This window comes from Schistocerca serialis, chromosome 2 (genome assembly GCF_023864345.2).
Source record: "Schistocerca serialis cubense isolate TAMUIC-IGC-003099 chromosome 2, iqSchSeri2.2, whole genome shotgun sequence".
Taxonomy (NCBI): Eukaryota; Metazoa; Arthropoda; class Insecta; order Orthoptera; family Acrididae; genus Schistocerca; species Schistocerca serialis.
This window is the reverse complement of record NC_064639.1, coordinates 1,090,383,170-1,090,407,834: the sequence shown is the minus strand read 5'-3', so window position 1 is coordinate 1,090,407,834 and position 24,665 is coordinate 1,090,383,170. Positions and strand designations below refer to the sequence as shown.

General features: G+C 41.9%; 1 protein-coding gene across 1 annotated transcript in view; it reads right to left on the bottom strand.

Annotated features, from left to right (window-relative positions):
- The window catches only part of LOC126458542 (puff-specific protein Bx42), a 51,595-nt gene extending 29,617 nt beyond the window's left edge, over positions 1 to 21,978 (bottom strand). The window contains exons 1-5 of the mRNA XM_050095659.1: positions 21,913 to 21,978; positions 21,433 to 21,577; positions 19,983 to 20,150; positions 19,707 to 19,889; positions 1,246 to 1,370 (exon numbers count right to left, since the gene is read on the bottom strand). Of these exons, the coding sequence (XP_049951616.1) occupies positions 1,246 to 1,370; positions 19,707 to 19,889; positions 19,983 to 20,150; positions 21,433 to 21,577; positions 21,913 to 21,926 (635 nt within the window). The 5' untranslated portion in view covers positions 21,927 to 21,978. The remainder of the gene's footprint in view (positions 1 to 1,245; positions 1,371 to 19,706; positions 19,890 to 19,982; positions 20,151 to 21,432; positions 21,578 to 21,912) is intronic.
- Positions 21,979 to 24,665: the final 2,687 nt, after the last annotated feature.

Genomic DNA, 24,665 nt, shown 5'->3' with positions numbered 1-24,665 from the left:
AAAGAATTGGGAAGAAGAGGAGTTTGTGGCACAACTTGACAAGAAGAAGGGACCCGTTGGTAGGACATGTTCTGAGGCATCAGGGGATCACAAATTTAGCATTGGAGGGCAGCGTGGAGGGTAAAAATCGTAGAGGGAGACCAAGAGATGAATACACTAAGCAGATCCAGAAGGATGTAGGCTGCAGTAAGTACTGGGAGATGAAGCAGCTTGCACAGGATAGAGTAGCATGGAGAGCTGCATCAAACCAGTCTCAGGACTGAAGACCACAACAACAACTAATAACTGTGGTGCTAGACTGATGTGAATATTTCTGACAGGTCAACTATTTGGTAACATTTTGTGAGGATTTAATTTTCTGGTTGAATAAGAGTAGTGCTCAGAGTTGAGTAGACAAGTGTGGCTATGATTTGGTACAACTTCCATCCCCTTAATTTTGATTTGAGTAGTAATTAAGCTATGCAATGGTGACACTATTCTTTTTTCATAAAGTAATGATCAGTAAATCTATGCTACTGCACATCTTGAGTTTTTGCTATTTTGCAAAGGGAAGAGAGACCCAAGTCTTTCACGTTTAACCAGTTTCAGAAAAGAGTTATCACCTAGAGTAATGTTTTGTAGTGTAATGTGCACTTCAATTAAAAAATTTTCTAGTCCACACCTTTCGTACTATAGTCAAATTTACTGCTAACTGTGGTAACGTTATAACAACTATGAAATGTGTCTATTTATGATGTAGTGACTATCATTTACCATTAGTGTTAAACAATTTTTACTTATACTTAAGTTAGAAGTAAAATTAAGTGCACTAAAGTAGGGTACTTTGTGTAATTTTTTTCATGTACCGTGGTGGAAGAGAACCACCTCCAAGGGAACTGATAGCAGTGCATTTCTTTTCTAACTTACCTTCTGAACTTTTTTTTTTCCCAGTTACAAACCTTCTTTTGTTCATTAAGTTCTTGACACATGACATGCATAAACAGATAACATAAAGGAAAAGAATTTGAATCAATATACTTGAGGGAAGTAAACACACACACACACACACACACACACACACACACACACACACACACACACGTGTCACATAAAATGCTCGAGCAAAGATGTAACTGATGTCACATACAAGTTTAGGTTTGTTGCTAATACAAAATAATTCTAAACAAAGACTACTTCATTACAGTAAAAAATCTTTTACTTTTCCACTGAATAGCTACTGATCTCACAGGTTTGCATTAAACTTACTTGAACTTTGGTGGCTCAATTGGGTCTCTCTGTGCTTCTACCATTCGAATCACACGCTGTTTAGCTCCTGAATTGAATGCAGCGCCTTGTTGTGAAGGAGTATAACGAATGTATTGGGCTGGTCCCTAAAAAACACGAGAAAAAGAGACATTAAAATGTGTACTGAGGGTGTAAAATACACACACACACACACACACACACACACACACACACACACACACCACGTCACATCACAGAACACAGATTTCATGTGGCACAAAGTATCTAATCAACAAATCACATGAATTTCAGATAGATTAGGGAAAATAATTCTGTCACTTTAAGCATAAATGTTAAATTATAGACTAAATAGCAAACACAAAGCTTTTAGGGATGAATATTGATTGTCAACTGACATGTAATGAATGCATGTTGGTACTGGCAAAGAGACTCATCAGCATGTTAAGGGCTTGGTGTCGTATCTTGTGTGAACAGCCAGTACCTTTTGGGAACATACTGTTTCAATGTATGGTTCAGTTCTTAGCTATGTAACTCCATTCTGGGCATCAAATCCATGAAACTTTGATGCAATATTCAAACTATCAGAAAAGGGTGTACAGATAATAAGTAAAAGTAGTAGCAGAGGTCACTGGCAGTAAAAATTAAAAAAAAATGGGTACCCTTACTACATCAGATGAACTCACATGATGCAGTAAGATAACCAATCTGTAGTGCACATCATAATAAACATTACTAAGTATGTCCCAAACAATTCTACACTTCATCATGGGGAGAGCTAATTCGGACTGACTTTTGCTAAGGGAAAACAGACACAAACTCTAAACAGCATTTTTTATCAAGGATTAAAATTGTATAGTAATTTGTACACTGAAATGAAAGAGCTAACAAAAATACATTTATTTAAGAAGACAGGAAGCATACCTTTAAAATATTGCGTACTACACAGTTAAAGATTACTTAAGAAATTCCGAGTACAAGATAACAATAAAAATTGGTGACTGCTAGAGTGTAATATTAATGTCTCACCCTTTTTCTGAGTTCAGTATCTCAGACATCATGAGGGAATGCTGACTGAGCTTTACAGACTGGCAGAAGGGAAGACATGGCGATGTAATAGAGGCATGGCAGCATGGTTGTGGTACTAAAGTCAACGGCGAGTGTATGGGATCGCGTGCAGTGAAGTATCTTCTTTTATCGAGTTAAATGAAAAATGCATAATTTTTTTTTTTTTTACGTTTCTAAGATAACATGTTCTAAGTATGTACAAATGTAAGAACAATAAGTTATGTATGTCCAACTGAGGTGGAGCATTTGTTAAAGATATGCCTTTTGGAAGAATGGAGGCTCAGGCTGTCTCTGTCCATCATGATACAGGTTTTCTGTGGTTGTCCTACATCACTTCAGGCAAATACAAGGATGGTTTCATTAACAAGGCCATAGCCACCCACCTGTCCCGTCCTCATTAAATACATTTGTATAGTAATGTACCTGTGTATATGACTTATAAAGAAAAGTTGTGTGAGGCTATAAACCATCATCACATGTTTTCCAACAGAATAAGTAAATGAAAATAATCAATTTTTGAAAATATAATACAACTGGATGGATAAAAAAAATCTGCTGACCAAGTGGTGGCAGAATAAAAAAAAAACTACACACAAAGGTTGAAAAAGTATGCTAGCTATCACAGCCAATGGCCCCTTCTATTGGCAGAAGTATCGAAGGAGATGGAGGATGGATGGAATTATTATTTTTGGCATCTCTACATACATTCTCCCAATTAAATTTCACATGGGCCTATTTTAAATCACATATCACTTTCCTTGATGTTGACCTCACCCACACTGATGGTCAGCAACACACTACTGAAGAATGATGCGCATCCTTATGTATTCTTGGCTATAACTGATACTCATGAATGAAACCATAAAACAAGTTGTTGCAGAGAAGAACACAAATATGGGCAGACTTGTTACTTTATTTGCATTTAGAGACTTATTCCTAAGGACAACATGTGTCTTCAACACTGAATGGTGGTTGCAGTAACTTCGTGAGAGGAAGTACCTGCACTCATGTGAATATAGAAGCTCCTAACATCATCGGGCTACTTTTGAAAAGCAAGAAGTCCTGGGAAAATACACATTTTTTGATAATAGTTATGATGTTGATCAGCCGAATCAAATGTTACATTCACATTCATTCATTCATTCTTTGGACACACTTCTACATAGAGGTTTCGGATTGGACGTTGTAATCAGGCAGAAGTTTGACGTTATCCAGTTGATGTTCTACACGTTTATCGACAATGGTGAAAAAAGGCCTTCACATATTATTCAAGAGAATTTAGAGCAGCAGTACCACATTTCCTACAGTAATAACTGCGGTAACAGCCATTATCTGGACGACTGCACTTTCAAATACGTGCATCGCCAGTTACGCCAATGCGTTCCCTACATTTGCCACGGAGGCACGAGTGTGCAAATGAGATGCAAGCATCCCCTCTCCAGAGCATCAGTGGTGTTTGTACCTAAGCCAATATTTATGCACTGAGCCCATTTGTGTGTTTGCCATATGAATAACATTTTTAGACTTTACAGTGGTCAGGGCTCCACACCTTATGAACAGACATTGTACTGAACAGCTAAATAACACTTACAGACTTTCATAGTGGCCAGGGCTTGACATCTTCTGAATAGACATTTTATCGATGAGTGACAGATTTATAAATCTTTCGTATAACATACAGTGTCCAAGGCTGAGAATTGTAAACAAATTAACTTTATGGCAACACACTACATTCGTGGCATCATAGTGCAGGACGAAGATCTAATTATTGTTGGAAGAAATACAGGCAATCAAATGCTGATAAGAATTATTTTTAAATGGAATTATTTGAAAAGAATAAAGGGTTATTCTAAAATGGTGCTGTTGTTCTTGGCAACCATATAAATAATCAACTGATGAGATTTGCGCATATCAGTACAGGCACTGAAAATGTGATGCTGTTATATTACTGCTGACGAAACACAGTTAAAACTGACAGAAATACATATGACAAAGCCAGTTATTAAGACAGTGTGTCAAAAGATTGATGGTCAATGCTTTTACAGATAGGAACTGTTTTTAATGGGTGACTGATAATTCTGTAGGTGCTTGCAGCAAAAGCTGTGCGATAGGGCCTGTTGAGCTGTATTTACTCAAAAACTTTTAATTTCTTAGTTTAGGAGTTGGATTTTACTACAAATTTTCTATGAAAGTGTTATGTTGTTGTTGTTGTGGTCTTCAGTCCTGAGACTGGTTTGATGCAGCTCTCCATGCTACTCTATCCTGTGCAAGCTTTTTCATCTCCCAGTACCTACTGCAACCTACATCCTTCTGAATCTGCTTAGTGTATTCATCTCTTGGTCTCCCTCTACGATTTTTACCCTCCACGCTGCCCTCCAATACTATTTCATAGATTTTTCAAAAAAAATTTGTGAACAATATAAGGATGATCAGTAACAATTTAGGACAGATCAAGAGCAGTTATAAGCAGGTCTGAACACTAAAATAGGTCAGCTTGCACAAAACAATATTGGTGTGAATGCAACAACAGGGCAAATTAATGTTAAATGAGAGGTGCAAGGACAATTAAGTATTAAACTAAATGCCAAGCTAGATTAACTAATGATAATATAGGGCAGATCAATATTAATATAAATGCACAAGCAAATAATCTGAGAGTTACTGCCGAAACAAATGTAAAGTTAGACAAACAAGACAATAAATTACAATAAATTAGATAAACACATTGCTAAATCCCACAAGAAAAATGGAGAAATAAACAAAAATTTAATAGAGCTGGAATCTACAATATTAAATTTTAAAGAAAAATAACATTCAGGCACAAATGAACAGCCTGATTCAATAAATGAACATTCTAGTGAATTTTTTACAGATCTGAAACAAATTTCAGACAAGTGTCATACTTACTATTTCAAAACAAAGTACATACTCAAACGAAATAGAAATTTTATGTTCCATTTCAACATTGGAGGAAAGTGTTAATATTTTAATTGAACAAAAGGTTCAAGAGGAGACCAAATCATCCTAGAGACACCTAACTCATCAGTTAACGATAAAAATACGTAAGCATATAATTTACATTCACAAGCAGAAAGTAATTTTAATTCTGTTGCATGTGAGGAATCCGCATGGAAAGTAACTGTGTAAATATAGCACATAACGGCAGCTAAACTGGTGGGAAAAATATATAAATGATTTTTGTTGACAGTTTAGAGCTAATTGCAGTGACTTTGCTTGTCAGATGGTATTTGACGTTGATTTATGAGGACAGTGTGATTTTGTTACGGAATTATATTACCATAACTTAGTACAAGCATTAAGAGAGAAACTTGGTACTGAGAGGAGAAGAGTAAGGTTCAGTAGCACATTTAAGTTTGCGCTGTACAGTACAAACAAAAGGAAAATTAATTATTTTTGGAAAACAAATCACAAGAAAAGAAAGAGTAAATTAGAAGTAGACGTAGAAGGTCTTGAGCCTATATTAAGTAAGAAAAATGGGATGACTGGTGCATCCTGAGAAAGGTATTGTGATACCCATTTGATCCTAGTGGCACATTGTAGTTACAGTGACATGCCAAAAGGTTATTCCATCTAAACACTGGCAACAACCTCTGAATTATCCTTACGATGAGTAACATAGAACTGATTAATTCAATTTGAAATGAATTATTTCCATTATTTCCATTATTTGCTAATTAGTTAAGTTTATACTATTCTGTAAGGGGTAGCAATACTTTCCTGGGTATAATACTATTCATGAGTACAGTATTGATACCATGTCCCTACCTACACAAACTGGGATGCAGAGAAATACATTCTGTCAGAGAGAAGAGTCTAAACAACAGATACCACAGGGTGGCAACAGTAACATGGTCAATTATTTGGAAACTGATGATTGAGTCACTACAAATCAAAACTTGGTTGAGGAAGATCTGTTTAATAAAAACATAGGGCCATGTTAATGGCTATCAGTGTTGTTCCTGACTGGTGGGAGATGTAAAAGTATACCTGTGCTCTGCATGGTTTTAGATCTGTCAGTATCAGTTATGTTAGCATGCTGCACTCCTGAGGGCAACTGAAAATATATTTCACTGCAACTGATCTGTCCAATACCAAATGCACAAGTCGTAAACATAAAGTGTGGAGGTAACCACTGTTTTGGAGATCACTAGCCCACTAATGGCAGTAAGGAACAGTTTCAGCTCAGTATGGAGCCCTGTGGGGTGCCATTTCACTTTGACCTGTAGGGAACTGAGTCACATATCTCCTCTAACCTAAAATGATCATGGGGATAAAACTGACAAACAGAAATCAGTAGGAAGCCTCAAATCTCCAGTCATGGTGGATAAGGAAAATGCGATGGAACCAAGTGGTTTAGTATGCCTTACACGAGTCAAAAAAGATTGGAATGTGAGTGGTTGGCATTAAGATAAAACTTGTCAGATTGCAATTTCCAACATAATTGGATGGTTGACTGTGGATCATCTCTCCCAGAAACCATACTGATATGGGGACAAAACACCTGTAATTCAAAACCAAACATTATTGTTGCACTACCATCCTTTCATGCAGTTTGCAGGGCATGTTGGTTAAGGTACCTGTAAATGGACACTGCAGTTTGCCTGGCTTAAAGATTGGGATGATGACACTATCCCTCCACTGCAAAGAAAAAAGTACATTTCAGTGGGGATGGTACGACATCATCAATTAAATGTTCTGAACCCAATGGTGTGGGAGATCTGATGCATTTAGAATCACCACATAAGTCTTTTGAGACTTTTTCTTTTTCTCCTTAATAAATAATAAATAAAAACACCAACTGGATCATTATTTTTTGTTAATGATGACTGGTTATTGGTTTCCATTTGGCCTGCAGGCCACATTCATATCTAATGCTGGTTATTATGTTACATCCACAGCGCTACTCACTAACTGCACCTTGCAGCATTAGATCTTAAGATGATCCACTACTCAGATCAAAACAGTCATCATTAATAAAAAGTTGTGATCTAGATGACATTTTTCATTATTATAAAAATGGAGCTTATGGTATGAACTGTATTATGAAACAGATAGACTGGTACTCATCATAATGATGACATGTTGAGTTGCAAACAGGCATGATGTGAAGACAGTTGCACATTTGAGCTCTTGGCCAAAACCTTCTCATACAAGCAAGCACACCTCGTATATACAATGCTATCTCTGGCCAGAATGCAACTGTGCCGCATCACACAGAAGCAGCAATCCAGAGTGGGGAGAGGTATCAGAGTATGGGTGGGAGGAGAGAATCTAGCATTGGCCGACGGAGCATGGTGGGGCTAGATGTTGGCAGGAGAAAGGTGCCAGGTGCAGCATCAAGAGGCTCTGGAGGAGGAGGGGCACAGGTAGTGGAAAAGGAAAAAGAGCAGAAAAATGGGACAGATTAGCTGGTGCGTTGGCAGAGAGGAGCGCATAACGAGTGTAAGAGGACTTGAACTGGGAGACAAGAGGGGGCAGAAAATTGTGACTTGAATTGGGAGACAGAGGGGGTAAAAATTGTTGGTGGAGGGTGTAGGAACAGCAGGTTACTGTACATTAAGGCCAGGACGATTTGAGGAATGGGGAATGTGTTGTAAATGTAATTCCCATCTGTGCAGTTCAGAAAAGCTGGTGGAGGATCCGCATGGCCCAGGTTGTGAAGCAGCCAATGAAATCAAGCCTACTGCTTTCACAGGGCGTATACATGGAGAAGAAAAAAAAATCCCACATTTTTCTCAGTTCAAAATACATTTTTTTCTGCGTTAAGTGGTAATAAACTTTCCCTCGGAGCTGTAAAACTTGTCAATCCTTTGAACGGCAAAGGTTTTATTCATTGGCTTAGAACTTCCAAGCACTAGCAAAAAGTGACTTGTTTTGTAGAGACTTTGATGCGCTGCAACACGCACACTGCATATTTTAGAATGACGAAAGTATAAACACGGATTTGAACAAATACAGCGTGGTAGCTTCCAAAGTACTGAACTCCTGATTGCTCTGCACAATGAGCTTTTGTCAACCAATAATAGTTTATGCAATGTGATGTAGTCAACCAATGACAACATGATCGTTAAGTCGCCTGAACACACAAATAGGAAAGTCTTTAAGAACTAACAAAATATTTTATGGAAGAAAATCTCTTTATTATTATAAAACAAGAGAAGGGACAAAAATGCAAGGGTAACTGACACACTTCATAACGATGATTAAATCACACAGCAAAGCTTTTGTATTTAAATAAAAAGATAATATAAAAAATGATCAGAAAAATTGGGTAACGAAAGAGCTAAAGGACAAACTTGTCCAGATTGAAAACAAATTTTAAAGCAGTGACTATAGCAGTTGAACTTCAATCATATGTTTTCACTTTATGGTTAACACTTTGTCAATCAAGCCCAAACACAGTGCGGGGTGCAACTTTCTCGACCCACAAACCATGTATCGTTCGAAAACTGGACTCATTTTGTATGAGAGCGAGGTACGGATGTCCTGCACCTGTCACTTGACAGTGATTTCTGTTATCTATTTATGGAATTACGTTGAAAGAAACACTAGCGAACGTTAGAGTTGTTTGGAGCATCGCTAGGGGAAGATGACAAAAGTGGCTGGCGAAACACTCAGAAAAGAAGCAAATGGGTATTGCTCTAATTGCAACATATCTCTCTCTGCATGCCAGAATATTTTGACTTTTCCATAAAAAAGCCAGTTATGTATGAAATTGCTCAAGAACTCAACTCCCCCCCCCCCTTTTTTTAAGGATGATTATACTTTTTGCCATCATTTTTGCATAATTTGTAATCTATGAAAGAACTAAAATAAATATGAAAAACTAACCTTGAAGCTTGATCTTTTATAGCATGTGCTATTCTTTAAGATATACCAAACACAAATGTAACAGTAAAATTTTAAATAATGGCTGGTCTTCTGGGCCCAAAATTTTTCTAAGTGTCTGGTCTTCACAGTGTTAAGTTTCAAATGAAAGTCAAATGATCCGCGATATAGGATATTCATTGCACATTCCTACACGTAACAGAATTAATGTTGTGTAAAAGGAAATTTACTTTGAAAGTAATGCTTCTCAAGGCAACATTTTCCCATGACCTATCAGAAATGTAAACAGTTGTGACACAATACTCATCGACAGCAGTTTGTTGTTACGAAGTATTGCATAGTCTTCTTCTTAAAGCGTGTGACACATTTTGATGTTAGCAGACACTTGTGTGTGTGCTGTGATTTGTTGTTGCCAATGGCACATTTTCTTTGCACCTAAAGTTTTATTTTTGTGTCATTCGCTTCTTTATGTTTTACTGTTGCAGTATTATTCTGCAGTAGTGGGCTAAAGTAAAATTCTTGTTAAGTGTCAGTTCTTACCTACCAAAATTACAATAATTTAACTCAAAATTACACCAATGAAAAATTCCTGTGTTCTTCCCAGATGAAAAAAATTCCCACATTTTTCCCGGATTTCGCAGCTGTTCTGGAACGCATACAAACTGGTTCACCTGCATGTTATGCCACAGAATGGTCCACTTTGCTCTTGGTCACAGTTTGGCAGTGGCCATTCATCGTAGTGGACAGCTGCTTGATAGTCATACCAGTACAGAAAGCTGTGCCATTATTGCAGCACAGCTGGTATATGACACAGCTGTTTTCACAGGTGCCCCAGCCTGTGATGGGGTAGAATAAGCTTGTGACAGGACTGGAATAAGAAGTGCTGAGTGGGTGGATCAGGCAGATCTGGCACCTGGGTCTTTCACAGGGATATGAAACCTGCGGCAAGAGGTCGGGTGGGTGACGGAACACCACTTTAGGAGGGACGGGAAGGATCTTGGGTAGGATGTCTCATTTCAGGGCATGACATGTAACCGAAGCCCTGACGAAGGATGTGGTTCTCAGGGGTAGTGGGAGGATTAGAGGTCTGTGGGGATACGGCACAGGAAATCTGTTTGCAGACCAGGTCTGGGGGAACAGTGCCTGTCTAGAAAGGCCTTTGTGAGACCTTCAGCATACTGGGCAAAGGGAGTTCTTGTCAATGCAGATACGGCATCCATGGGGACCAAGCTGTATGGGAGAGGTTCTTTGGTGCGGAAGGGATGGCAGCTGTCGAAATGCTGGTACTTTCGATGGTTGGTGGATTTAATGTGGGCAGAGTGTGGATGGAGCCATTACAGAGGAGGAGGTCAGTGTCTAGGTAGGTGGCATACTGAGTTAAGGAGGACAGGTAAAGTGGATGGGAGAGAAGGTTGGTCGGTTGGTTGGTTTGGGGAAGGAGACCAGACAGCGAGGTCATCGGTCCCATCGGATTAGGGAAGGACGGGGAAGGGAGTCGGCCGTGCCCTTTGAAAGGAACCATCCCGGCATTTGCCTGGAGCGATTTAGGGAAATCACGGAAAACCTAAATCAGGATGGCCGGACGCGGGATTGAACCGTCGTCCTCCCGAATGGGGAGAGAAGGTGTTGGGGTTGTAAAGGAATTAGGATAGGGTTTCTTGACCCAGTTTCCAGATCAAGAAGTTATGATCAGTGAACCTGATCCACACCAACAGTTTGGGATGGCCTATAAACAGATTGGCTGTGCCATGGATTTGTTGTATATCTTCCCTTCAAAGGAGAAGTGTGCTGGTGGTTTGAGGATTGAGGTAGTGGCTTTGGAATCTAAAGGATGTTGGGAGAGGTAGTATTCAACAGTGGCAAGGTCATGTGCATGAGGGATGTTGGTGTAATTGGAAATGGTGTCAACAGTGACAAGCAGGGAACCAGCAAGTAAAGGCGTGGGGATGGTGGAGAGTCAGCGAAGGGAAGTTTCTTTTTTTTTTCCTCTTTTATTTTATTAGTACAACTGCTAACCACCTGCCCACCAGGATAAAAAGCCACTACCAAACTGTGGCCAAGAGGAAATATTCCAGAATTCGAGTCGAGAACAGCTGCCAACATTAGTAATGTAGAAGTAAATATCCTCGGAGTAGTGAAGCAACTTAAATCACTTAATAAAAGTGAGTCTTCTGGTCCAGGCTGTATACCAATTAGGTTCCTTTCAGAGTATGCTGATGCATTAGCTCCATACTTAACAATCATATACAACCGTTCGCTCGACGAAAGATCTGTACCCAAAGACTGGAAAGTTGCACAGGTCACACCAATATTCAAGAAAGGTAGTATGAGTAAAATACAGGCCCATATCATTAACGTAGATATGCAGAAGGATTTTAGAACATATATTGTGTTCGAACATTATGAATTACCTCGAAGAAAATGGTCTAGTGACACACAGACAACACGGGTTTAGAAAACAATGTTCCTGTGAAACACAATTAGCTCTTTATTCACATAAAGTGTTGAGTGCTATTGACAAGGGATTTCAGATCAAATCCATATTTCTGGATTTCCGGAAGGCTTTTGACACTGTACCACACAAGCGGCTCGTAGTGAAACTGCATGCTTATGGAATATTGTCTCAGGTGTGTGACTGGATTTGTGATTTCCTGTCAGAGGGGTCACAGTTCGTAGTAATTGATGGAAAGTCATCGAGTAAGACAGAAGTGATTTCTGGCGTTCCCCAAGGTAGTGTTACAGGCCCTTTGCTGTTCCTTATCTATATATACAATTCTGGAGACAATCTGAGCAGCCGTCTTCAGTTGTTTGCAGATGACACTGTCGTTTATTGACTAATAAAGTCATCAGAAGATCAAAACAAGCTGCAAAACGATTTAGAAAATATATCTGAATGGTGCGAAAAGTGGCAGTTGACCCTAAATAACGAAAAGTGTGAGGTCATTCACGAGAGTGCTAAAAGGAAGTCAAACTTCGGTTACACGATAAATCAGTCTAATCAAAAAGCCATAAATTCAACTAAATACTTAGGTATTACAACTACAAACAACTTAAATTAGAAGGAACACATAGAAAATGTTGTGGGGAAGGCTAACCAAAGACTGCGTTTTATTGACAGGACACTTGGAAAATGTAACAGACCTACTAAGGAGACAGCCTACACTACACTTGTCCGTCCTCTTTTAGAATACTGCTGTGTGGTGTGGGATCCTTACCAGATAAGGACGGACGGAGTACATCGAAAAAGTTCAAAGAAAGGCAGCATGTTTTGTATTATCGCGAAATATGTGAGAGAGAGTCACAGAAATGATACAGGATTTGGGCTGGAAATCATTAAAAGAAAGGCGTTTCTCGTTGCGACGGGATCTTCTCACGAAATTCCAATAGCTAACTTTCTCTTCCAAATGCGAAAATATTTTGTTGACACCGACCTATATAGGGAGGAACAATCACCATGATAAAATAAGAGAAATCAGAGCTCGTACGGAAAGATATACGTGTTTATTCTTTCTGTGCGCTATACGAGACTGGAATAATGGAGAATTGTGAAAGTGGTTCAATGAACCCCCTGCCAGGCACTTGAACGTGATTTGCAGAGTATCCATGTAGATGTAGATCATTTCTTTACCATCAGTGGAAGGCAATGGGAAACCACCACTGGAATCACTTCCCAAGATGCTCATGCGATGGACCTCTCTGATGGGGCTCCCCCATGACAAGAAATGCCGTAAGACAGAACACAAAGTTTTAAGTTGTCATGATGCCATCTGCTCAGAACAATAGCTACATCCACAGATGCAAACCTGGTGGAGCCAGTGCCTTCAGACAGACAGGCAACTACTTCTGAGCATGGCATCAATATTGCATACCCTGCGTAGTCTGAGGGGATACCACCATTGGGTTATCTACATTACACTGACAGGCTACCGTATTGGGCATTGGGTGATCTTCCTTGTATGGCTCGCACTTTTGTAAAACAAAAGGTGGAGGTCAAAGCCAGATGCAGGGACCAAATATGAGTAAATGAAATAAGTTGTGTGAAATAAATAAAGTGGGGAAAGCCATAATGAATGTCCTACAAATGAGTTAGTCAACAGGGAATCTGTCAGAGAGTAAGATTGCAGCACAAGAAATGAAGAAGTACAGCAACGGATCAAGGCCTCATGCTCGCTGTGAACATACAAAATATTTGTGTGCCACCCACCGGGGGGGGTGGGGAGTTGGGGGTGGGGGGTTGGGAGGGGGTGCTGTTTTCACCATAGTTCAGTCTCTCATTACCTTCAAAATTATACACTGACCAGACTCTATCAATCAGATTAACCAGAAAACCTCAATTGGTTTGTTGGTTTGTGGGGGCTGAAGTGACCAGACTACAAAGGCCATCGGTCCCCTTTTCCATGACCATGGAACACCCATAAGGAAGAAAAACAAGCAACGGAGACGACAAGGGATGACACGGAACAAGAAAGACATAGACAAAGACCAGAAAAGAGGAATTAAAAGCACACAGAGTGTTACAGTGGTTGGCCGACCATGGAAACAAAAAACACAAGGAAAAGCCAACCAGCAAGAGAGAAACTAAAAACCCGAATCTAAAACCGTACGCCAAAGGCCAGACTCAACACATGAAAGGGAGAAACCCTCAGATTGAGCGATAAAAGCCCCCTGCTCGAATAGAACTCTAACCTAAGCCTGCCATTGCAGCGTCATCCGTTAAAAAGGGCAGGGAGTGTAGCAGGCAGCGCAAACGTCTGCCTGAGCACAGTTAAAAGTGGATAGTCCAACAAGATGTGGACCACTGTCAATGCCGATCCACAGCGATATAGAGGTGGGTTCTCGCAGCGCAATAAATGACCCTGCATCAGCCAGGTACGGCCAATGCGTAGCCGGCAGAGAGCAACTGAGTCCCTGCGAGAGGCTCGCAAGGAGGAGTGCAACGCACCTGTAGTCTCATTGATGACCCAAAGTCTGTTGGGGGATGCAGGGTGTGCCATTCATCACCCCAAGTACCAAGGACTTTTTGGCGCAATACTGACTGGAGATCACATTTCAGAAGGCCAATCTCCAGGGCCGGCACACTGATAGCCTATTTGGCCAGCGTGTCAACACGTTCATTACCTAGGATGTCAACATGACCCGGGGTCCACACAAAAACCATGGAGCGGCCGCAACGAGCAAGAGTATGGATGGACTCCTGCAAAGCCATCACCAGATGAGAGCGAGGAAAACACTGGTCGATAGCTCGTAAACCGCTCAGAGAGTCACTACAGATAACGAAGGACTCACCTGAGCAGGGGCGGATATACTCTAGGGCACTAGAGATGGCGACAAGCTCTGCAGTGAAAACACTGCAGCCATCCAGCATGGAGTGTTGTTCAGATTGTTCCCCAAGAGTAAAAGCACACCCAACTCAACCAGCAACAAGCGAACCGTCGGTATGGCACACACCATGGGGGTATGCGTATATGGGTCCGGAAAAGAGGTGGGAGAGGGAAAAACTCAAGCCCACAAATACGAGACCAGATGCAAACTGCTATCGGACACCCTGACCAGGGCCGCCATTCGGGAAGATGGATGGCCGAGTTGGGGAACAGGAGACGGTAATTTGGATGCCCGGGCAAGTTACAAACATGTGCAGCATAAGTGGCCAATAGTCGCTGGCGCCAGATCTGCAATGGAGGGACACCAGCCTCCTCAAGTATGCTGTTTACAGGGCTTGTGCGGAAAGCTCCAGTCGTGAGTCTGTTCCCGCAGTGAAGCATGGGGTCAAGCAACCGCAATGTGGAAGGCGATGCCGAACCGTAAGCCAGGCTCCCATAATTGAGACGGGCCTGAATCAACGCCTGATACAGTCGTAGAAGGGTAGACCCATCGGCACCCCAGCTGGTGTGACTCAAGCAACGAAGAGCGTTAAGATGCCGCCAGCATGTTTGCTGAAGCTGCTGAATATGAGGGAGCCAACTCAACCGGGTATCAAAAAGCAATCCCAAAAACTGATGCGTCTCCACCACAGCAAGAAGTTTGCTGTCTAGATAAAGCTATGGCTCAGGGTGAACAGTGCGACGTCGGCAGAAATGCATGACGCAAAGCTTGGTGGCCGAAACCTGGAAGCCGTGTGCTATGGCCCAAGACTGTGCCTTGCAGATAGCGCCCTGCAGCTGCTGTTCAGTAACTGCAATGCCAGCAGAGCTGTAGTCATCAGCATACAGAGAAGCTGCTACGGACGTTCACAAAGCTGCAGCGAGCCTGTTGATAGCAACTAAAATGAGGCAGACACTTAAGACAGAGCCTTGCGGGACCTCATTCTCCTGGACTCGGGAGGAACTATGGGAGGAACCAACTTGCACACAGAAGGAACGAAGCAACAGAAAATTTTGAATAAAAATCGGGGGCGGACCCCTAAGACCCCACCCATGAAGCGTGGTGAGGATGTGATGTCGCCATGTTGCATCGTATGCCTTCCGCATGTCAAATAAGGCAGCAACCAGATGCTGATGGCGGGCAAATGCAGCAGACCCCACGCAGACCAGATTATCGGTGGCAGAGCCAGAAGGCCCTGAGACTCAGGCAGCCAACTCAACCTCCGGCTCACCATGCACTTGAGCAACTTGCACAGAACATTGGTGAGGCTAATGGGGCGGTAGCTGTCCACCTCTAGTGGGTTCTTCCCGGGTACAACATTGGAATGACGATGCTTTCCTGCCATTGTGATGCGAACTCACCCTCAAACCCAGATATAGTTGAAAAAGTCGAGGAGGTGTCGCAGGCAGTCCACCAAGAGGTGTTTGAGCATCTCATCGTGGATGCGAACAGGACCGGGAGCCGTATCACGGCAAGTGGCTAGAGCTTTTTCGAATTCCCACTCACTGAATGGAGCACTGTACAATTTGGGATGCCGCGTATGGAATGAAAGGCTCCGATGTTCCAACCGCTCTTTTTAAGGGGCAGAAGGCCAGCAGGTAATTCACAGAAGTGGAACTCTGAGCACAATGCTCTGCTAGGAGTTCTGCAATCGTGTCTAATTCAGTACAGACTGCTCCATTCAGGGAAAGCCCAGGTATGCTGACAGGGGTCTGATATCCATAGAGTCGTCTGATCTTGGTCCAAACCTGCAATGGAGAGCTATGGATGCCAACGGTGGAGTTATACGTTTCCCAGCACTCCTGCTTCCGTTGGTGAATAAGGCGTCGGGCTCAGGCACGGAGCCGCTTAGAGATAAGGAGGTGTTCGAGTGCCGCTTATGACGTTGGAGGGCCCGCCTGCGATCTCTAATCACCTCAGTGATCTCCGGTGACCACCAAGGCACAGTCCTCTGCTGAGGGGACCTGGAAGAATAGGGAATTGCAGATTCCACTGCAGTGACGATGCCAGTGGTTACTGTGTGAACCACCCCATCAATGGCATCATGAGAAAGAGGCTCAATAGTGGCAATGGAGGCAAACGAGACCCAATCAGTCTTATTCAAAGCCCATCTGGGGAGGCACCCAGAGGAGTGACACTGCGGCAGTGACAGAAAGATCGGAAGGTGGCACAATCACCCACTCCACACTCCATTGGACAAACGGTAGAAGGCCAGGGCTGCAGACCGAAAGGTCAATGGCGGAGTACGTGCCATGCGCCACAATGAAATGTGTGGAGGCCCCATTATTTAACAGGTCAAGCTGTGCCAACACTTGCTCAATGATAGTGCCTTGGCCTGTTGCCACCAATCCACCCCACAAAGGGTTATGGGCGTTAAAGTCACCCAGTAACAGAAAAGGTGGTGGCAGTTGGGCTATCAGCGCAGTCAGTACATGCTGTGGTACATCACCGTCCGGTGGAAGATAGATACTGCAGACAGTAACAGCCCGAGGCATCCACACCCGAACAGCGACAGCCTCTAAAGGTGTTTGAAGAGGGACACACTCGCTGTAAAGAGAGTTAAGAACATAGACACAGACTCCACCAGATACCCTCTCATAAGCTGCCCGATTCTTATAATATTCCCGAAAGCCGTGGAGGGTGGGGGTTCGCATAGCTGGAAAGCAAGTTTCCTGGAGAGCAACCGGCTAAGTTGTCAGAGCTCAGCAAGCTGATGGAAAAAACCGTTTCAATTCCACTGGAAGATAATAGGATCAAGAGGCTGGGAAGACATTGAACATTCAATGAGGCGGCTTACGCCTCAGGGTCACCTGCTGCCACTGACTGTTTTCCTGAGGAGCCGATATCCACTGTGTCTGAGTGTGCAGTGAGATCCCATCCTCAGACGCAGAGCTTGTAGGTGGTGGTGGGGTGGGGTGGGTGCCACCACAAGGTCCTTGGTCTTTGGGGTCTTCTTCCTGGACTTTTCTCACAGCTCCTTGGGTGGTGGAGGGATGTTGCTCTCAATGTAGGTGGTGCTGGAGAAACAGGGAGGGAATTGCGCTCCACCATCAAGGGGGAAGGTGTAGTCTTCCGGCTCTTAGAGGTGACTGGTGTAGGTGGAGCTGATGGGGCAAGGAACAGTTGCAGCAGAGGCGCAAGAGGAGGTCATACGAACAGGATGGAGGCGTTCAAACTTCCGCTTAGCGTCAGTGTAGGTCAGTCGGTCCAGGGTCTTATTATCTATGATTTTCCTCTCTTTCTGTAAAATCCTGCAGTCTGGTGAGCAAGCTGAATGATGCCCTCCACAGTTGACACAGATGGGAGGCAGGGCACATAGTGTATTGGGATGTGATGGGCGTCCGCAATCTCGACTTGTGAGGCTGGAAGTACAGCGGGAAGACATATGGCCGAACTTCCAGCACTGCATCGGGGGAGGGATATAAGGCTTGATGTCACAGCGGTAGACCATCACCTTGACCTTCTCAGGTAATGTATCACCCTCGAAGGCTAAGTTGAAGGCACTGGTGGCAACCTGATTATCCCTCGGAACCCGATCAACTCGCCAGATGAAAAACACCTCGACACTCTAAATTGGCATGCAACTTGTCATCAGACTGCAAAAGAAGGTCCCTGTGGAATATAATACCCTGGACCATATTTAAACTTTTGTGGGGCGTGATGGTAACAGAAACATCGCCCAACTTGTCACAAGCGAGTAATGTCCGTGACTGGGCAGAGGATGCTGTTTTTATCAAAACTGACCCAGAGTTCATTTTGGACAAGTCCTTCATCTCCCCAAACTTATCCTCTAAATGTTCTACAATGAACTAGGAATTCGTTGTCATGAAAAACTTCCCATCAGCTCTCGTACGCACTAGGTAGCGGGGCGAATGAGCTTCACTGCCAACCTTAGCCTTTCGTTCCTCCCATGATGTGGCCATGGAGGGGAATGATTTGGGGTCACACTTCTGTGCACTGAATTGAGCCCTCGAACGCTTAGAGACTGCAGATGGTTGGCCACCAACAAGAGATGATGTGCCACGCTTCATTGTGTATCATCCACCCTGATGCCACCCACTCCGACCAAGAGCCCTTCCCAAGGGCGCCACCCAACCACAACATGGGCCAACTGGCAGGATGGCCATTGCCCGGAGTGATGGGCATCTACTCCTTGGCATATGTGGGGATTTAACGGCACAGGCATCAGATACTGGAAGGTATCAGATAGATTATACAGTATAATGGTAAGACAGAGATTTAGGAACCAGATTTTAAACTGTAAGACATTTAGCATTGGAGGGCAGTGTGGAGGGTAAAAATCATAGAGGGAGACCAAGAGATGAATACACTAAGCAGATTCAAAAGGATGTAGGTTGCAATAAGTACTGGGAGATGAAGAAGCTTGCACAGGATAGAGTAGCATGGAGAGCTGCATCAAACCAGTCTCAGGACTGAAGACAACAACAACACAGGCATCAGCACAGCGATCCCTGTACCAACAGGGTACATGGCGGTCCCACCACAACGGACTGGCTAACGTGCTGGATATCAGGTGCAAAGAAGTCCATGGTCGTCATCGGCATAGAAAGGAACACTGCATAGTGCATGTTGGAAACTGCACCCAGCAATGTATCCTCGCCCGAGAGATGGAGAACGAGCGGGACTGCAATGCGATAACAAGAAAGGGGGCTAAAATCTCAACACACTATGGACACGATGCACCATGTAAGGTGCCCTTCCCCCCAATTGGTTCGGTCTTCGGAAAAATTCTGAAGAATAGAGGACAAACCCTACAGGGGACCAACACATAAAGGCCGAAATGTGTGAGACTTGTTTTAGTTGCCTCTTACAACAGGCAGGAATACCACAGGCCAATTCTAACCCCTGCACCTGCAGGGGGCGAAATCTCAATTGCAGAATTGCTTCCCAGCTGATAATGGTTACATTCTGCTTTCTATCATGAATAGTCTTAGAAATTTCATTATTGCTATTTGTAATTTCCCAGTGACTTTGATGCTGATGGGCACATAACAGTCTAACTGTTCAGCACATAATATGTGTTTCAAACAGTATCTTTGTTGTACTTGCTATGCATTTGTACCAGTGTGGTAATGTAATCCAGTATAAAGTCAGTCACTTATATACTACACAACGTTTCACAAGAGATATTAAAAGATGCAAATTTCTGATGATAATAAACTTACTGTCTTCTCTGCACATCTAACGGGCATTGCAGCTGCTATCTTCGTGTGAGTGAGTCTTTCAAGAGCGAGCCTAGTTTTTTCTGTTGTTTCCCGTATCTCGTCGTCATTAGGTCGCTCCAGGCTTGGGTCGTCTTCTGCAACAACTTCTGCAGGGAGCAGATCTGTTAATTTTGAATAAATAATCTGAAACAACAAAATGCAAATGGTTACACCAAGCATCAAACTTCAAATAAACTAAATCAAAGCTGCCTACTTCATTTCAGCATTTTAGATTACCTTGTCTTTGGAATGGCCTTGCCTTGCTATTACGTCATATTTAACTTTTCCTTGGGCATCTAGTTGTACAGCTAAGGCATTTGAGGTGCTTTCTTTTCCTTCTCTTCCCATATTTAAGGGATACTGTGCAACTGGAATTTCTGGAAATGCTCCTCCATCTCCAAAATCCTGGGAAAAACATGCACAAGGTATATGTACATAAAGGTGTGATACTCTCTCACTACGATCATAAGTCAAATGAGTATTACAGTACATTTAAACAGCAAAAATTAACATCCAATCATACAAATGCTCAATAAAATAAGCATAAGGAAATGAGAGTCAGTTTCCTATGATCTTCACCAATGAAATGTGTAATATCATTATAGCATGCAAACTAACTCACAATAACAACAGCGGAAATATATATGTTTCCATTAATATATGGTGGCATTTACAGGTAAAACTACTGTATTAGTCTGTACGAAAGGCATGTTAGCAGACCATATTGCAATACAGACAGAACTACTACCACCCATGGCATGAACTCCATACCTTACCTTTGAATAAATTACACATGTTGAAATAAATGCAGTTAGAAAGAGACTGTACCATAATGTTACTGGTAGCACACAATATTTGCATTCATAATTATTAATAAAATTCCCAGAAACACACAGTGCCACCTAGAGCAATATGATTGTGTTAATACGCTACCCAGCAGAAGCACTAGTCAGTCAAGATTTATTCTGTATGGGCTAATTCAAACGGTTTCAATGAAGAAACAACACAGCAAACTGCTTGGAAATAATTGTTTAAAACATTTACCTAGTTTCCAACACCTCTAAGGATGTCTATATCAGAATGAAAATTTAAAGGGACTAGTGTAGCAGGGGATACAACCCGTCGGCTTTGGACATTGACGTCACAAGTCGCCAATCGAGAAGCGATTCTTCTTAGTGTTGTAGCTCCCTTCAGTGGCTGATTAGTGTTTTTTGGCTTTTTGAAAAAAAAATCTCACGAGATAGAATAAACATATCCACTTTATTAAGCAATCAGTAAAAAAACGAAACTGAAACATAACAGCAAAAGCGAAAATGGTAAACTGCTATCTGGCGACTTGTGACGTCATTGTCCAAAGCCGACGGGTTGTATCCCCTGCTACACTAGACCCAATTTAAAAGCTGTAAAGTTACATTGTGAGAAGGCAATACTCAAAGTTTAGAGCAGACGCACTCAAGTCAATACTTAAAAACGTTCCAGCCTTTGGTATACACACACTGTAAGGAACAATGGCTGTTCCTTGAATGTATATACTAGTTGTAATCCTTTGTACACAAAGTGAGTACCTATTTCTTAGCAGCATCAATTATACTTACAAAGTTGAGTTTAATTTAAAGTTTCCCTGGCCACCAAGGAACTTTAGAATATATACAGCACATAAGAATGGTACAAAACAACACAGACGTACCTCTAAAGATCTTGGAATCCATCCTCTTCTCTGTCCGTATGGAGGTGCAGTTGGACTGGCGACGACTAGAGCTGCCGCAGGTATTTTCTGTTTGGCTCGTTCTTCATCCCTGTCCCACACAGGTTGTGTGGGCGCTGGTAATATGCTGTGAAGTACAAGGAAATAACTCATTTGAATTTCAAGGTACAAACTACAAGAACATACACATTTGACAAGCCCTTCACATAAAGCCAAATAAAAAGTCGCCTATGTTGTCATTCAATTTTGAAGGTGCAAACTACTAGAACATTCAAATTTAATAAGCTTTTCACATAAAGCCAAATAAAAAATTGCCTACGCTGTTGGATGGCAAATTAAAAGAGTTACGAGGCAAAAATTCTTTCAAAACATTTAAAAATGTAAATAAAAACACAATTTGTATTTCCTGTTAGACAATTTTTACTTCCTACATAATAACACCACCACAATAACAAATACTACCTTGTCAGCGACATCTTGACAAAAGCATTTATTACTTCTGTTACATTGCAGCAGCGATATGCATAAACATACAGATTTCCATAGATTCTACTTCAACTTTGGAATGCTATCGAAGACTATCGAGATAATTCATCGATAGAGGGTAACCACATTCGATGAAAACATAATCCACACGCATTAATCAGGAGAAGTGAAATTATTTATGGGACTACACCAGTTTGCACTCTTTCTTGAGATTTATCAGCAGTGAAATATTATTCACATTTGTTTAGTCTAAAGCGGTCCTCAAACGATTAATATTGTGCAACGTTACTGAAGTTTTCCCTAGACTGATAAAAAAAAAGGGCAATAATGCTGCGAAATAGACGAAATGTTAACGATCAAGAGGTTTCTGAAGAAACTACTATTCTTTGCTCGAAATAGATGAAAAAAGAAAGTAGATGAAAAATCGATACAAAAGCCAATTCACAATGGCCGTCACGTCACGGAATGTCCCATCCCGTCAAAATATTCCGCAATGCATGTCAATAGCCGGCATCCACACTGGCCGTCCCGTCCCTTCACGTCACGTCAAGGTTTCTCTGGAGGGAAGTTTTGACGGCTGACATTATTCGTCCGTTGCTGATCACATGTCCCATAAGCTCAGTTCCTCCAGATACACAGCTATGGGTAGACCTCCATATTTCGTTTCGTCGTGGATGATATCAGTTGCTTTTGTGTTCGTTATTTGCTATAAATTGTTTCGTTTCGTTATGTCTTTTGTTAAAATTTGTAATAAATGACGACAGTTTAATTGAAGCATCGGGACAACAGTCTGAACTGCACAATATAGGTCTACTAAATTAATTGTCTTATCCTACATTTATAAAATGGAATACTATAGATACCGGTATCGCAATTAATATTTTACAACGAAGTGGATTACAACATGTCTGCAAATTGGAGTGAAAAAATAATGTGAGTAAATCAGTTTGATTAGTAGGTGGAATTTATTTGTTTGTTGTCGGGCATTTTTAGCGTTACATAAAGAAATGCATTGAAACCTTCAGACACTTCAAGCTGATTGTTTAAAAACGTTTCTGTAGTGGGCCTATTTATTGTTAAGCAGCTCTCTGATTTGTGTGTGAAACAGTTTTGCAAGCATCTGTGGTCAATATTTATCTGACATGAGCCAGAGCACCAGACGTTACAGATCGGATTCGACACATCTCAGATGACGACCACGACCCCATAGTTTGGCCGAGCCGGGCGCGGACGGCAGTCAGAACACCAGCGACCAGAGAGGTCTATTGGAGCCGCACCTGGCGGGCGCGGACAGCGGCCGGAACACTCGATGGGGTGCGGACCGGTTACGGAGCGCCCAGAACCATCCGGACATACATACTGGACTCGATCCATCCAAGGACCATTTTCGGGTATCACCTGAAGAAGACAGCGAGTTACATCGTCGAAACATCCGGCAGAAATCCTGATTATTCAACATATCAACAGATCCTCAGGAAAGCCCGAAGAAAAACAATATTTGTGTGGTTTCACTAGTTAGCACCATACAGATAAGGCACTTGAACTACTAAAAGCCAAATGCAACATTCAAAGAAAACCTGTATATGTCAAGGAAAGGAATTTTGGTAGATAAGACTAACTCAAAAAAATTTGCACTGGACTAGCATCTAAAGTTAACCTTAAACTAAGATGTGATGCCAGCTTGTAACACCGTACCTTTTAGTAATTGTAGATGTAGTTTGATGTAACAAATGGAAAAACTGATGCTTACACTTTCCAAAATATAAAATGCAGATTCCTCTTCCTCAAACTCCTTGTATAATGTGTGAAATTCTCCTTCCGTACCATGTAATGACATTTTTCCTGACCCACGCACTTTGCTTGTGTTGTTTTGCACTTCCATCTCCCTCCTCTAATACACAAACCATTCCTGCAAGCTGCAAGCCATTTGACTCAAATAAATGTGGACTCCAGCATTAGTGCATGTAAGCTACTGCATTCTGTACGTGCACTTTGCACATAAAAACAGTTGAAAATCGTCGTGCAAAGATCGCAATTCCTGCGAAAAGAACTGTTGTGGACAGCAAAGCATGTTCAGATCACATGACTTGAATTGACTTGACATGCCATTACATGATGGACAGTGTGAATACGCCAAGACATGATGGTGCCATGTCATGACAGTGTCATGACTGACTGTGTGAATAGGCCTTAAGGCACATCAAAATTTCACATACGAGGCAATTGAGATGGAACGAGATAAATGATTATCAGAATCTTTTGAGAAAAAAATCTTAGGCCAAAAGGTCAAAGAAAGAACAATTCATATCTATCTACAGGTAGAGTAACAGAAGCGTTACACAAAACTACTATTCAATATATCTGATGTCCACATTTTGTAAAATCTAACTGCAGTATTTCTAAACTTCTGGAAAAGCATTTGACTCAGTACCACCTATGAGTACCACGTTAATAAAAGTATGATTATTCTAATATCCACCTTAAGAACTGGAGGCAGCAATTGTGAAAGTAACTGTTTCGCTATGTAGCATAAAACACACAAATGTGAGGAATGTTGTACACAGCTATGCATTAAGGAAATCAAGCTCAATTCTCTGGGTGTCTGCATTCAACCCTTCGAACATACACACACACACTTAAAAAGTACAAGATAGGCATGAAATGAAAGAAAGGTATTCAGGCATAAAGTCATTGTCTTACTTTAAAATCAGAAGCTCTTGACTCTCTTT